At 40.4% G+C, this 15,452-nt stretch overlaps 2 protein-coding genes across 7 annotated transcripts in view; one reads left to right on the top strand and one right to left on the bottom strand.

The window, feature by feature from the left end:
- RALGAPA1 (Ral GTPase activating protein catalytic subunit alpha 1) overlaps nt 1–8,115 on the top strand; it is a 220,725-nt gene extending 212,610 nt beyond the window's left edge. For 3 of the 6 annotated variants that reach the window (XM_027111074.1, XM_027111075.1, XM_027111082.1), the window contains one exon: nt 6,765–8,115. In XM_027111074.1, coding sequence (XP_026966875.1) covers nt 6,765–6,913 — 149 coding nt within the window. In that variant the 3' untranslated portion in view covers nt 6,914–8,115. Of the gene's footprint in view, nt 1–4,838; nt 4,842–6,764 lie in introns of all 6 variants that reach the window. The other 3 variants (XM_027111076.1, XM_027111079.1, XM_027111078.1) reach the window with 3 other exon arrangements.
- Nucleotides 8,116–10,274: 2,159 nt separating this feature from the next.
- INSM2 (INSM transcriptional repressor 2) lies at nt 10,275–12,052 on the bottom strand. Its single transcript, XM_027111743.1, has one exon. It carries the CDS (start codon nt 11,965–11,967, stop codon nt 10,300–10,302), a length of 1,668 nt encoding a protein of 555 aa, XP_026967544.1. The 5' UTR covers nt 11,968–12,052; the 3' UTR covers nt 10,275–10,299.
- Between the last annotated feature and the right edge of the window lie 3,400 nt (nt 12,053–15,452).

The raw sequence follows: 15,452 nt of genomic DNA, 5'->3' as shown, positions 1-15,452 counted from the left end.
GCCATATAAACTAATACTAATCAATACTAATGCAGTAAATTGAAATTACATTTTAAAGGAATACCAGTACGATAATCATATAAAGGATATAATCTATTCTTTCTAACCAAACCTATAATATAATACTATTCAGTGGAGTAGTGGAAAAATACTGTTTTAAGTTTGGCTTAAAACTTAACTTGGCTCAAGTTTATTTAAAACCTACTTCCTGGTTAACAGTAATGTATCAACTGTGATGACATTGAAATCCAATGGGGCTTCTTCTAGATAATTTTTAGTATTATTTAAATAGATACAAAATCATTTTTGGTATATCATAGTTGATCCATAAATTTCATAACTGTATTTTCTCAAAATGGACTGTCTGTGGCAGTAGACTGATACTTAAGGGAAATTATTTTTATCCCTAAGGTCACTGAGGGAGATATCGTGATGTCACACTTTGTTGATCTTCCATAACTACATTAAAACATTATTAGATTTTTCATGTCCTTTATTTAAAAAAAAAATTACAGGAAAAAAATCCCTTTATCTTTGTCAGGCATGTGTGTGGAAAATATCAAAAGTTTTACTGTAACCTTCTTTTTTAACATTCATGAACACCTCTCCTCCGACTCTAAACTTTAAAATGAAATTACTTCTCTTCTTGGCCAGATTATATTGGCAGTTCAAAATCTAGATATTTTTCCCTAATGTCACGTTGTCTTTTCAAATCAAGTTGTTTTTTTTCCTCCCCCTCCAATTTTTTTTTAAATAAAAGAAAAATCTAGAATGCCAACAAGAAGAAACAGGATCCTGTTTTACTGCAAGTGCACAGTAAATATTAAGTTATCTTTCTTATTAAAAATACACACATAGAACAAATGTGTGGATACCAAGGGGGAAAGGGGTGGGGTGGGAGGAATTGGGAGATTGGGATTGACATATATACACTATTGATGCTATGTATAAAATAGATAACTAATGAGAACATACTGTACGGCACAGGGAACTCTACTTAATGCACTATGGTGACCTAAGTGGGAAGGAAATCCAAAAAAGAGGGGGGATATATGCACATGCATAGCTGATGCATTTTGCTGTACAGTAGAAATGCACACAACATTGTAAAGCAACTATACTCCAATAAAAATTAATTTAAAACAAAAAAGGGAAGAGGAGGAAAGGGAATGTGCAGAGCCAGACACAGCAATTTTGGAAAAAGGGAAAAGACAGCTGTTGAGGAGGAAGCCTGGTCTATCCACACCACACTTAAGAGCGGCCAACAGTAAGGGGTGGGGACACCCTGAACAGCACAGTGAGCCTTCGGGTCCAGCACAAATATGTGTGCTGCCCGCAACAGAGAAAATGTATGTATAGCAAAAAAATAATAATAAAATATATATATAATACACCCAGTTTTTTTCCAGTATTATGTCTTTTTACTATCATCAGCCATAAGTATTTTTCAATGCCTATTATGTAGCATATCTAGAATTACAGCTAATACTCTATTAGTCGAACTAGTATGTACCTCTCTTTGGATTTGTTTCTCTACAAATTAAGTTAGAGATTTTAGTATCAGTACTTTAAAAATTAAAGGGGTGATTGGTATTTGACTCCCTCTATATATGCACATGTATATACACACATATGCATATATATGTACAGTTGACCCTTGAACAACATGGGTTTGAACTGCACAGGTCTACTTAAACATGCATTTTTTTTCCGACAGTATATATTACAGTATTACACAGTACTGAGATTGGTTGAATCCGTGGATGCAGAACCATAGACACAGAGGAACCAGAACCACCTATAGGGAGGAACTGCATGTATGGAGGGCTGACTATAAGTTATAGGCACATTATATAGAGGGTTGGCCCCCCTAGCCCCTACATTCAAGGGTCCACTGTATACATACATAAATATACGTATACATACATACCACTTTGCATAATTACCTTTAGAAAACGTATAGGTTCCTATCTAAGTAAATCTTCTAAAAATTAGTAATAAGATTCAAATATTTCTATGCCATCAAAATAAGAGATAATCTAACAGTGATTTAGAAGACCTAGAGTAGTGTCTAATCTTCCTTAATTCTAACCTCAGTTTTGCTGTTAATTCACAAAATCTGTATTGCCACATGTAGATGAGATAGTATTATGATTGTAAGGCCCATCTCTTTGAATCTTTGAATGGAATGAATCATCAAAATTTAGCCATTAAACTTGTCTCCTTTTCCCAGGCTTTGAAATGATCTGGAAGAAAAGATGGTAGCTCTTCAGAAAAGATTGTAGCTCTTCAGAAGACAGTTATTTTATATATATCCTAAATATTATTTGTCAGTGCCAGTAGAAAATGTTTCCTTCAACATATGACATAAGCTATAAGTTTGTTTACTGTGTTTTTAAAAACAAATGTTTTTAAAAATAAATAATCATATTTACTTATCACTACGTTAGCCTGAAATTATAAGCAGCCAAATGTGTTCTCTTTTCAGTATTTTAAACTTAGAAATTTGGCTTGTATGTTGTTGACCAAGAAGCAAATAATATTAATCTTAAATAAAGTCCATTAACCTTTTATAACAATAATTACTAGGTTCAGTTTTCATATAGAGCATATATTCAGATGTAAAATTTGTGTAATGAAAATAATTGAGCGATTACTGAGTGCCAGGCGGTGTGCTAAGTACTATACATGCATCCTCTCACTGAATCTTCATGGCAATTCTATGAGACAAACAAAAAACCTTACCAACAGTCACTTGGTAAAGTCAGAGTCTGACTTCAGAGTACTTGAAGTATTATAATTACTCATTTAGTCTAAATATTTTCAGTCCCTTCTTGATATTGAGAGAGGAGAGAAATTGCCCAGTAACCTGTCATATTTGCAAATTAGAAGTTGTTAAAAATTTTTATTTTGAAGGCTCTACTTTTCCACCCATTGAAAAATCATTTTTTATTATTTATTTATCTTTAGTATAGTTTTAAGGTTGCCGTGGGAGAGCTATGGGTTTTGGAATCAGACTGATCTGGATTTAAATCCTAGCTCTGCTATTTCTTATCTGCATGAACTCAAATGAATTAATCTATCCTAAACCCAGTTTTCCCATTTGTAAGGAGATAAAATATGACAAGCTTAGACCGATATGTTCTAAGTCTACAATAATGGTAGTTCTTGAATATCTTGAAACCTCATGTTTGCCTGCGTTTCTGTACTGTTTTATTTTAAATTATGTGTTACTTTATGACACTCAGTGGTGCGTCCACACCAATCTTAATCACTTACCAACTCCTTTAACAATATTAAGGCAGTAAGATTATTTGGGTAATCTGTCCTTTAATGTAAGGTTATGTTTTATAGGGATATTAACATAAAAGTGGATATTCTTTATTTTCCCCCAAACTAAACAGTTACGTTGAGTTCTCCACATTTTAACAACTGATGTTTTCTAAGTGGTCATTTTCTTCAAAAATATTTCTAGTTTCTGTCCCTTCTTTTCTAATCCTCATCTTTTTTGATCTAAAGTCTATTAATGTTTGCTCTTATCGTAGTTTTATTATATAGCTACACTTATTGTATACCTGCTGTGTGCCAGTATCTTTACATATGTAGGCATTCATTCCCCACAACTTTGCAAAATAACTAGTATTGTCTTTGTTTTACAAATAAGAAAACTGTCTCAGGTTAGTTTGCCCAATATCCAGCATCTAGTAACATGACAAACTTGTCATGGGTCTGTCTAACCCATGCTCTTTCTAAGATGACGCTGCCTCTTAGTTCAATGTTAATTAGAATTGCTTTCAAAGTCACAATATTTTTAAAGGCTACGTTTAGTAGGTCCAGTAACTTTAGCAGTTTTAAAGTGGTCATACTTGTCAGCAAGCAGTATAACCAAAGCCACAATAAATAACAATGCATTGAGTTCCCTTTTACAATCTTTATAGATGCTCAAAGTCATATTCATCATGTTATTTGTAATAATAGCTCATTGTAGTCAGTGTACAACATATGAATCAGTTTATTATTCCATCAAGATACAGACAACAGTCTGTGTACTGTAAAAATGTTATTAATAGATACTATATGTGAAACATAGGAGCCCATACTTTTTAAACTTCATACTTGAGAGGATATATTATCAATAGAAATAAATAAATCGATATTCTTTCTGACTCAGGTGATATAAATCAATACTTAGGCAGAATAGGATGTGAAATGAAGTGTAAGTATCACATTATTCTTTAAAGTTGAGATCTATCCACCATAAATTATTTATAGAGTTTGGGTATGCTGAGTATTTATCACGAACATCATTAGCTAAAACATGAGGCGGTACTGTATACCACACACACGAAAAAGCCTGATTTGACTCAGTTGAGTGAAAGGGGGTTTCACCTTGAAGGCAGTAAGGGAGACATAGAGGAATTGCTGTTTTTGAGGAAAATATTCTTTGAATTTGGCGTACTCTAAAGCAGTGTTCTGTAATAAAACTTTCTGTGATGATGGAAATGTTCTGTATCTGCACTGTCCAGTGTGGTTGCCACTAACCACATGTGACTGCTAAACAATTTAAATGTGGCTAGTGCACCAAGGAGCCACATTTTTAATTTTTATTTTTTGCATTTATTTATAAATTTTTTGCATTTATTTATAATTTTAATTTAATTAACTGTGATGTGGCAATGGCTACCACGTTGGACAGTACAGCCCTAGAGATTTTATGACTGAGTGGTTAGCATAACATGCCACCAGTACAATGAACACTTTAAAAGGTAGATGTTTAAAGAATCTCTCATAGACTTTTTTTTCTTTTCTTTTTTTCCTGTTTGAACTTGTTTTGTTAGTGGGTAAGTATAACATTTGAATTTGTCCATTGTGAAACCTCATCACCCTAATGCATTGCATGCCCAATTGTGTTTCATAATAAAAACCTGATTACTGTCTTCTCTACTCCTCTGTTAACACCTGTAAAATTCTGCACTTTGTCACTCATATCTGTTATCTATCTTCTCTTTTGTTTTCTCACTTCTGCTCGCTACTCCATTTCTTCATTCACAACAAAGAAAGAAATGCAGTGATAGTTCTCTTCCTCCCAAAACCTCCACTAGAAAACATTGGCCATCTCAAGGTAAACAGCCATGGGAAGGCCTCTCATGACTGGCCGGGAATAGTATGCATTACCAGCAAAGCATGAGCTACTGCTCTTCACCTTCCTTCTGCCATCCATCTGCAGTGCTTCCCCAAAAAGGTCCGTGGATTCATATTCCCCTCTAGGTTTTCCAGTATGGGCCCAGTATGAACCAACTCAGATCTTCAGGAAGAGTAAAGGTGGACAGAAATATATGTCCTTCTTGTATTTTGAAGGTCAACCTCATTTCAATTAGAAAAGAGAATGTTGGAGAGGTTACTTTAAAAAGGAGGGCAATTTACCTGGATTAGGATTAGTGATAAAATGTTTTTTCCTTGACAATGTATGTTTGTTCTTAAGTATAATATTTGGCCTTAAAAACTTTTAAGTGTTCTACAGAGATACATTCTTAATTTCCTAAGACATCTCAGTAGGATCTGTACCCCTTATTGAACAGTTTTATGTTTCCTTATAAATATTCATAACTTCAGTTTAAGCACAAATGTTTCATTATATGGAAATAGTCGTATAAGTATTCCCAAGCTCGAAGTGTCAGTGTGGTGCTACGCTGGCTAACAAATATGCCAAAAGTTTCCCTACAGAGTTAGGAGCTGTGTAAGTTTAAGCCTGCAACCTGTGTGACATGTCTTTGTTTGTGACACTCGTAAAGATAATTTTTATATACATAAGACCAAGGAAATCTGGATTAAAATGCCTCAAAATATACAGAATTTTAAAAAATTTGTTATTGTGTTATATTTTCAGATTTTTCTGGAAGGGTTTTTAATTTTTAATGTAATTTCTTATTCATGAAATATTTAAGAACCTGTAGTGTGCAAAGTTCTGTAGTATTGCTGTGAATTAGAGAATCATAACTCAGAAATAAAGTACAAAGGTGAAGAACTACTTTGTAAATAAATGATATGAAGAATTTTCCAATTTCAACTTGTTTTGCTTCTTTCAAATTTTTATATCTTACTAAATTCTACTGGTTACCTACTTGCTATGACTGGATAGTGTAACTGCAAAAGTTTAAGAAAACAAAAGCATTACTTGTCAATTCTAAGTTGAGACACTTTGAGAGATCAGGTTGTCTTTTTTGACTTTCAGATAAGAGCTCTTGTCCTCTTCCTTTCCCAGGGAATTTATCTTGCTCCTTCTTAAAAGCATATTTAACTACCTAGCATGTATAATGGTCTCATACTGCTAAGTTCCTTTTTGGAAACGTTTGGTGCTGTTTTGTTTTCAAGTTTGAGCAATGAAGGCCCTTTTCTTGATTATACCCTGTACCCTAGATATAGGAATTGGTCCTTCTCACCTGATTCTTAAGCCCTTACGTGCATGCTAATGGTGCTTTGGATCCCTGTCCTTTCTGTCCCAAAGATTTTGCTTCCCATTGCTTTTTCTGGGGAGCTCTCTGGTTGGTTCTGGCTCTGGAAATAACGATTGGTGCTTTCTTGCTAATATGATGACATGAGCCTCCAGATCACTGTCATAACAAGCAAGTTTGGGGCTTGCTCTTTCCTCTCAAAAGACCTCACTAAGGGTTGGGATCCATGCTGCAGATCTGTAGCAGAAAAGTTATTTCTTACAGGATGAGTGGCTGGATGACTTGCACTAATGCTCTTGCTGTTTCCCACAGGCTCCTACCCAGAGATTCTACCCAGTGAAACTCCCACAGCAACGCAGGTAGACGGGGCTGACCTGGCCTCACCAATGTCTCCTCGAACTAGCAAAAGCCGCATGTCCATGAAGCTGCGTCGTTCCTCTGGCTCAGCCAATAAATCCTAAGGAGACAGCAGCCCAGCAGTGATCAGCAGTAGCCACCTTAGCATGAACATAGCGTTAACCCTTTCAGGCTTCGTGTTTGCCATAACATGCATGTTCCTTCCTGAACATTTATTTTAGAAAACACTGGATTTAAATAACTTGTAACTTAGTATTTTAGATTTGGGTTGTTTATTCGGTTGGTTTTCCCCCCACACTCCAAGCTGCCATATGTGGGGGGGGAGTTTTATTCTACACCCTTTACCTTCCCTAGATAATTATGTCTAAGTAGTTTTACTTTTAATTTCGTAATTAACTTTGAGCCAAAATATAATTGGACAGATAGTCTCATTATTTTATTTATCGTGCCCCATTACAACTTTATGGCTCAGTAAATATATAATTTTTTTAATAAATGTACATCTTTAAATTTAAGCATTTGTAAAGTTGTAGCAATAGTTGCAAATCTGTTAATACACAGGATATGTATGGATTATTTATGTTATCAAAATAAACCACTTAAATAAATGGTCTTTTAGTATCTCAAGTTCCAGCTGAAATAATTTTAGCATTAACTTTTTCTTCCCAAAGCAATGTCTCATTTCTTTGCTGTGCAGGTGATGCCATGACATATCTAAAAACCAGAAAAATCACTGTGCTGAACTTTGATTCATGTTTAGCTTCCAAATATTTTTCTAATGTTTTGCTTTTTAAATGGTATCACTGTTAAATGCCATTTCTGTTTTGAGATTGTGGCCCCTTATTGGCTGCTGGATCCTGGTATATCTATGTTCTTTCTTAAGTACCAAAAAGGGAGGAATGGGGTGGGGTGGGTAGGAAAATAGAAAAGAAGGAGAAAACTTTTCTGACATAAATGTGTGGCTTAAATTATGTGTATTATTGTCAAAGAAAAGGGAACATGACCCAGGAGTCTAAATTAATCTAATATTGTTAATACTGAACTTGCACGTGCGGGTTGGTGTACCTTCCACCCTCCAGAAGTATTTTCCTACAGTAGATAAGCTGCTCACATTTTGTTTTGAACGAGCATCTCCTAAGGAAATGTAGCATGACATTGGTACTAACTGCATGTGTAAATACATCATACTGGCAAACTATAAAATATAAATTATGTATCATCATTCATGTAGTATCTACAAATTTGTAACAGTGGAAAAAAGATAGTATTTAATAATACAATAAAAATATTCTTATCATTTCGTGTCCATGAGTGTTGATTTGTCTTTTGTCTTCTATATTTTTTCAGAGTTAAGCAGGGCTGTATGATTAATGGAGAGATATAAAGCATAAACCTAGGTTATCTTAGCTCACCATGAAAACTGAATTTTAATTCCCTTCTCAGGATATACCCCACCTTATTTCTCAGAGATCCTACCACAGTCATTAAAACTACAGGAAAATTTTCACCTTCATAAGAGCTCGCAGAAACTTCCCCCAGTGCACTTGGTTAAAGCATCAATTTATCTCACCCTCATGCTTTGATTTGTTAAATTTTACTTTTTTTTTTTTGGTAATATACATTCAGGAACAAAACTTTTTACAGACAGTTTCTATAGCAGGCTTTCAGAGTTCCTGTGCACTTAAATTTTGGATTGCCTTATAAATAAAAACAAATTCCTATGAAACTATGTAGAAAATAAACTTAAAAAGTCCCGTGAAAGCTTATATAAAGGATAAACATGGATAGAGACAGTCCCTGGGAAAAAGATTAAACAATATAGACAGTTTCCCACAACCAAGGTTAAGAATTGCAGAAAAGATAAAGTAACTACACATTTCTATAGTGCTTTCATTTTTAAAAAAATAAACAGCTAAAGGTTTGGTGATATGTAACAAAATGGAGTGAAAATACCAACTTAAAAATACGGAAGTTGATTAGCACAGTTAACGTTTTATTCATCTTCAGATAAACTATTCACTAGCTTTTTGAAAAAGAAGAAAATATTTTAAATATATTTCCTGTTGACATTTTTGGGTAGTAAAGTATCTTTAATATTTAAAGAACAGTACATATTCTTTACCTTTTGGAGCTCAGTCTATGCAGCCATACTTCATAGTATATATACTATATAAGGAAATTTTCCCATTTCTGCATCATTACATTCATTTACAAAATATAATTTCTCCTGTCTGTATTCTGTCTAAATGGGTCACAAAGATTATAAAGCAGGATACTGGCTTTGGGGAGATAAGAAGTGAGGCTTTTTAAAATAGGCTGTGTTCAATGGGATTCTTAAGACAAACACAGAACACAACAAAGCACCAGCTATGTACATTTATTTGGTGGTAAGCATCTTACAAATATGGGCTATCTGTCAAGCAATATTCAGCCAGTGTCCCAAACTGGCTATTAGGGCATAGGTACAGAATGTATGCTAAGTATGGTAATACAAAAAAAATCAAAACCAGGTTGCAGCTGAAAAGAAAATATTGAATATTGAATGAATTGCCATTCATTTCCATAGCGGATTAGAAGTATTAACATCTTCCTTAAGCTGAACATAGTGTCGTATATAATACACATTATGATTACAACAGAAGTGTTAAACAATTTGGATGAAACCCTACTAAAACAGTCAAACTTCAGGAAATGAGTTCTGTGTTTCCCAAAAGCTATTTAAAGAAAGGTTTAAAGTATCTTCCTGAATACTGCACACGAGAGCTAGAGGTGAGAATTTGGGGGGTGTCTCAACTCCTTCCAGTAAAGAGGTGCTATTCCCCACCTCCAAACACTAGCTTAAGAGTGGACTTAATAATTGAGAAAAGGAAAGTTTACAAGGAGATTTCTCGTATCACCCAAAAGCGCGCAAACATCTTAACATTTCCTGCCCACAGACACAGGTCTTGTATTTCCCACCCACCCGACGTAAGTTTGGCACCAATCACATAACTTTTAATTCACAGAATATACAATGCAAGATATCTGACCCTATTGAGACAGAAACTACACAGGCGCCTGCGATGACAAGAGGAAGAAGAGAAAAAAAAAAAAAAAAAAACTACCACTTTTGGTAGCTAGAATCCTTTGTAGATAGAGACATGCACGCATTCACTGCGACTTTCCATAGGAATTACAAGTCATATAGGATTCATTGGGGTCTCCAGAGTTTGGTGGGAGCAGGGGAATCCTATTTTCGTGGGGAAAGTGAGAAGGGATTTAAAGCTGATCATTCTTGACCGAGAACGGTTATACCATATACATACCTGCTCTAGAGAGGGATTTTACATTTCGCTGCCCGCTCCTCTGGCAGCACATTGACTACTGGGAGTTTTAGGAGAGAAAATAAAGGAAGGAAAAAGGGTAAACTTGCAAGCTGAAGAAAGCCCCACAGAAATTCTCATGATCTGTTTGCTCCAAGGCCACCCTCAATCCTCTTTGTCTTTCGCCCTCAACAGCCCGGCCGCAATGGCATCTGCAGCAGCAGTACCTGCCGACTTTCTGAGGGGTGGCACTTATTGATGTGCCGGGTCAGGCCTGGGGAGCTAAAAAAAGTGGACGGGCAGTGCTTGCATGAGAAAATTTGCTGAGCACTCCCGTCGGACGCCCCTCCTGGGCCCGGTGCTGCGGGAGGCGCCCCGGCCAGAGCGGGCAGGAGCAGCTCCTCGCGGACCGCATGCCACAGCCGGTGCTTGTCCCTGATGTCTGCCGACGGGAAGTGCGCCCCGCACAGCGGGCAAGCGAAGGCGAGTGGGGCGGCGCGCTCGGAGCCAAAGCCCGGGGCAAGCGCGCGGGCCGAGCCTGCCTCGTGAGTGGCCAGGTGCTTGCGCAGATAGGCTTGGCGACGGAACTTTTTGTGGCAATATGGGCACACGAAGATCTCGGGTCCCCCGGCAGCACTGACCCCGCCCGGCTCAGGCACCCGGCGCCCCAACACCCCCGCCGTATAAGGGGCCTGAGGCAGCGAAGGCTCGGGGTGGGACAACACCTGGAGGCCTTGTGATGGGGCGCTGTCCCGGTGCTGCTCCGCCCCGGAGCTGTCCCCGGCCTGCGGGTGCTGATCCGCAGTTCTCTCTGCCCGGTTGTTTTCCTTCCCCTCCGCCAGGAAAGATGCAACAGCCCCGGAATCCGGGGAGGACGAGGTCGACGAAGGCGGCAGCTTCCCGTCGGCTGAGGAGACTGTGGCGGCATTGGCCGCTGCGGGACGCGGCTTGTGCCAGCGGCGATGAGAGGCAAGGTTCGCAGGGCAGCTGAAGACCTTGTCGCACTCGGGACAGCGGTACTCGACGCGCACGATGCGGGAGCAGCGGTGCTGAGCCAGCGCGAAGGGGTCTGCGTACTGCTCCTTGCACAGCTGGCAGATGAACTCCCCCAGCGGCGTGCGGCTGCCCCCCAGGCCCCGGGACGGCGCTCCGGGCTCCTCCTCCTTGATCTTCAGGCCCAGCACAGGGGACGTGGTGACTTCATCGGTGAAGCTCAATTTCCTCATGGCTTTTGGCTTCTTGACTCCGGCGGCCGCGGGCCCAGACGTGCAGCCCGGAGGTGCCTTGGCGCAGCGCTCGCCGCCGGTGGCCCGCTTCAGGCCGTGCAGGGAGGCCGAGAGAGGCGCGGGGTCCGGATGGAGCGCGGGGTCTGGGAACGGTGCCCGGAGCGGCAGCAGGAACTGCTCCCGCGAGGTCGGTGCTGCTGTTGGCGCCACCGAGCAGGAGAAAGCGGCCACGGTGGCGGTGCCCCCGGGGAAGGACTCAGCGGAGACGGGCGAGCTGAGGCAGCGCTCCAAGAACGCCCGGCGCAGCTCCGCGCCCGCCGGCTTCGTGGGGCTGGGGCTGGGCCCGGGACCCTCCCGGCCATCCGCCCTCCACTCCGCGCCTTCCCTCCCGCCCACCGCTGGGCTCACCCCAGCCTCCCTACAGGACGACCCCGACAGCTCGCGGGCCGCTTCCTCCTCCGGAGTTGGGGGTCCCGCCCTCTCCGCACCGGGCTGAGGGGCACTGGAAGCCTCCTCGGGGAAGGGCGGCGCCCCCTGGGGCCCCAGCAGGGGGAAGACCCGCTCTGCTAGGCGCATTCGGTACGAGCCACCTGTCCGTTTTGTTCGCTTTACCAGGAAGCCCCGAGGCATGGTGGAGTCGGAGCGCTCGGGGGCAAGGAGTAACCGGGGCGCCGCAGGGTCTGATAGCGGGCGAGCACCGCTGCTGCCCGAGCTTCGCCGCCGCAGGCATGTGTCCGCCGCCTTTATAGCTGAGACGCGGGCCGAGGGACCGCAGGGTCGCCTTCGGCCGGACCAGCCAATCAGGAGTGGGAGCGGCCGCGGGGTGTGGGGCTTTCTCGGAGCTGGGCTCGCGGGGGGCCCGGAGGCGGGCGGCGGAGGCGCGGGCCCCGGCGCCCGGCTTAGCTGCTGCCTGCAGCCGCCTCCTCCCTGCCGCCCACCAGGCGAAGACGCCCGAAGGTAAGGTGCGGAGTGTGAGGAAGCTCAGCACTCCGTGCCTCAGCGGCCTCCAGGGGCCGTCTGGGGTGCCGGGCGGAGAGGCCACCTCTCAGCGCCCTCCTTGCGGGCCCGGGACCCTGCAGCCCACCGCGCGTGGGAGTCGGACGGAAAAGCCCCGGCTCTACGGTGGCAGAGCTGAGATGAAGGGCGACGGGGAGGCGACCGGTTGGGTGTCAGCCGGGGAACGGGTTAACGTCCTATGCTCGTATGGAGCTGATGAGAAGCTGCGACAGAGCGGCAGGGCGGCTAAATCCACCGCCCCGTGCCTACACTTGACGGTGGGAGTACGTCTGCCATCCAGTATCGATCGAGACTGCGCGCGTCTGTGATACTATGAGAATCCATCTGGGAAGAAGGACTCTAAGTGCGGGAGATCGTGCGTGCTGGAAAGCCTCTGCAGCTCAGGACGCCAGCAGGTTTCTGGGCCCTGGTCCTCAGAGCTTATAAATGCCTCCTCCCCGATTGGGAATAGGAGTGGGGAGGGGAAAATGGGATCTCATTTTCGACTGTCCTCAGATCAAGTGGTTTTTCTGTTCACACCTTCCACTTGTACTACCCAGAGACATGACAGTGCCTAACTGACCTGTTTAGCATGGAGTAGATTGAGTGAGAAATACTGGTGGAATCAGGATTACATCTGCTTCCCCTTGGATAAGAGATATTTTGCAAAAGGTGTGCTATGGACCTTTAAAAGCTCAAAAAATTTCATCCAGCACTGTTTTAAGCACTAGAAGAGATTTGAAAGTCTGTAATACTAGCTGAGAACTATGAAATAATTAGAAAATATATGACAGATGTTTAACAAAATGCCAAAAATCCATGGTATAGAAAAGTACAATCTGAGAATAGGAAGGGGAAAGAACTATGTGTTCAAGCCTCCTTCCTAAGCCAAACTGCAGAAACAGATTGAGCAATGTGTTTTCAGAGTAGACTATGGCATAACAGATCCAGTCATCAATAACACATATTGTCTTCCTTCTAGTGAATGAAGTATTTTTACATAGAGAGCATTATTTGAGGGAAGATTTGGAAGTAATTATATATTTGTTAATACTGGCTATATTTTATGCACTCTACTTAAGTAATCTGATCTTTTCGCAAACACAAAACAGAAGTAGATATTATTACTCTCCTTTTTTAATGAGAGGATTGAGCTGTAAGAGAAGTCGTGTAACTGGCAGAAGTCACCCAGAGCCCAGATTCAAACCAAGTTCTAGCTAATTCCGAAGCCCAGACTTTCCATTATACTGGTGTCTTCAAACAATTTTTTTTCTGATCACATCCCATAATAAGAAATATTTTACAGAACACACACGTAACTGAAACAAGTGTTTCACAAAATAATGTTTACCCTTAACTAGGTGCAATGCAGTTTTGTATGTTCTACTCAATTCTATTTTCTTTCTTTTTTAAATGCTAGTCATAGCAAACAAATTTATTTCATAACTCACTAATGGGGATTAGGTCCCACAGTTTGAAAAACACCATCATTATGATGTTTCCTATTAAACAGGATGAAATCATACAAAATTAAAGAAAGTAAATAAACCTGACACTTCATAATTAAAATTAATATTCTGAATCACTATTTAAAATATTTGAGTCATTTAGTAGTGTAGGTAAACTTAGTTTCCCAAATTGATCATTTCTGACATGTCAGTTTATGTATGACTTCTAACTCAACTTCTTCTCAATGTTTCTCCTTTCCTCTTTCTCCTAATGACCCAGATATTGTGTGGTTTGGAAAATCTGATATAAGAATTTTAATACTTTAAGATAACCCCTTTTCAAGAGGGGCTTTTCCTTGGGTGCCTAGTACTCTGTGAGAATTGCAGTCAACCATATGACTCAGCATTTGTGCTTCCAGGTGTATACACAGAAGAATTGAAAACAGGGACTGAATCACACACCGGCAACACCAATATCCACTGTAACATTCTCCACAATAGCCCAAGATGGAAACAACACAGTGTCCACCAACAGATAAATGCAATAAACAAAGTGTAGTACATACAGATAACAGAATATTATTCAGCCACAAAAAGAAATGAAGTACTGATACATACTACAACATGGGTGACTTGAAAACATGATACTAAGTGAAATGAGCCAGACACAAAAAGACAAATATTATAAGATTTTACTTATATGAAATATCTAGAATAGGCAAATTCATAGAAATAGAAAGTAGATTATTATTGATGGTCAGGGGCTGGGGGAATGGAACTTATAGCTTAAAATGGTTACAGAATTTCTTTCTGGAGTGATGGAAAAAGTTCTATTAATCAATAGTGGTGAGAGATGGACAACACTGTGAATGCAATTAATGCCACTGAAATGCACACTTAAAATTGTTTAAATGAGCATTTTTGTTATGTGTGTGTATATATATATATATATATATATATATATAATATTTTACCACAATAAAAATTTTCACACACACAACAAAAAAGAGTGGAAGGCAAAATCATGGCATATCAGACTGTGAAAAGAATGTAAAGGACTAGGTCATGTAATTTGGACTTTATTATATAGGACAGGCACAGAGAGTCAGTTAAAGTTTTAAACGGAGGGAGTGACATTTGCTTTTGAAATTGCATGAGGGAAAGTATCTTTGCCTAAACTTTCTGCCAGAGAGAGAAAAGGAAACACAGATAAATGAGTCTCCTCCCCTCAGTCCTTCCCCTTTCTGAGAGTGTGGGTCTGTTTCCTAGGGGAAAAAAAAAATCATGGAAACTTAAAAAGTCAAAAGAGCAGTTATAAAGTGAGAATACTTAATGAAGTAATCGGCATACAGCTGATATTCAATAAATATTTTTTGAATGAATGGTGCTAGTTATTAAATGGATAGCAAGTGTGTCCATCCATCTATCCGTGAGTCCTTCCAGCCATCCTGGCTTCCAGACATCCTGTTTTCCATCTGTACAGCTATTCAATAAAATCAAATAACTGCTCTGTATTCTTTCTGTGACAGTTCAGAAACACAGTGTTCAAGGAGTATCTTTATTTTCAGGAAAACAGATTTGTGTAGGAGAGGGTCTGGCCTGCACCGAGCTGTTTTTATTCCTGCCCATCATTTTACAGAAATGTACCCTGAAATCTCTGGTTGACCCAAA

The sequence above is a fragment of the Aethalodelphis obliquidens genome, unplaced genomic scaffold (genome assembly GCF_003676395.1).
Source record: "Aethalodelphis obliquidens isolate GAN/ISIS:26980383/991018 unplaced genomic scaffold, ASM367639v1 scaffold10, whole genome shotgun sequence".
In the NCBI taxonomy this organism is placed as follows: domain Eukaryota; kingdom Metazoa; phylum Chordata; class Mammalia; order Artiodactyla; family Delphinidae; genus Aethalodelphis; species Aethalodelphis obliquidens.
The sequence above is the reverse complement of the archived record's forward strand: the minus strand, read 5'-3'. Positions and strand labels throughout refer to the sequence as shown.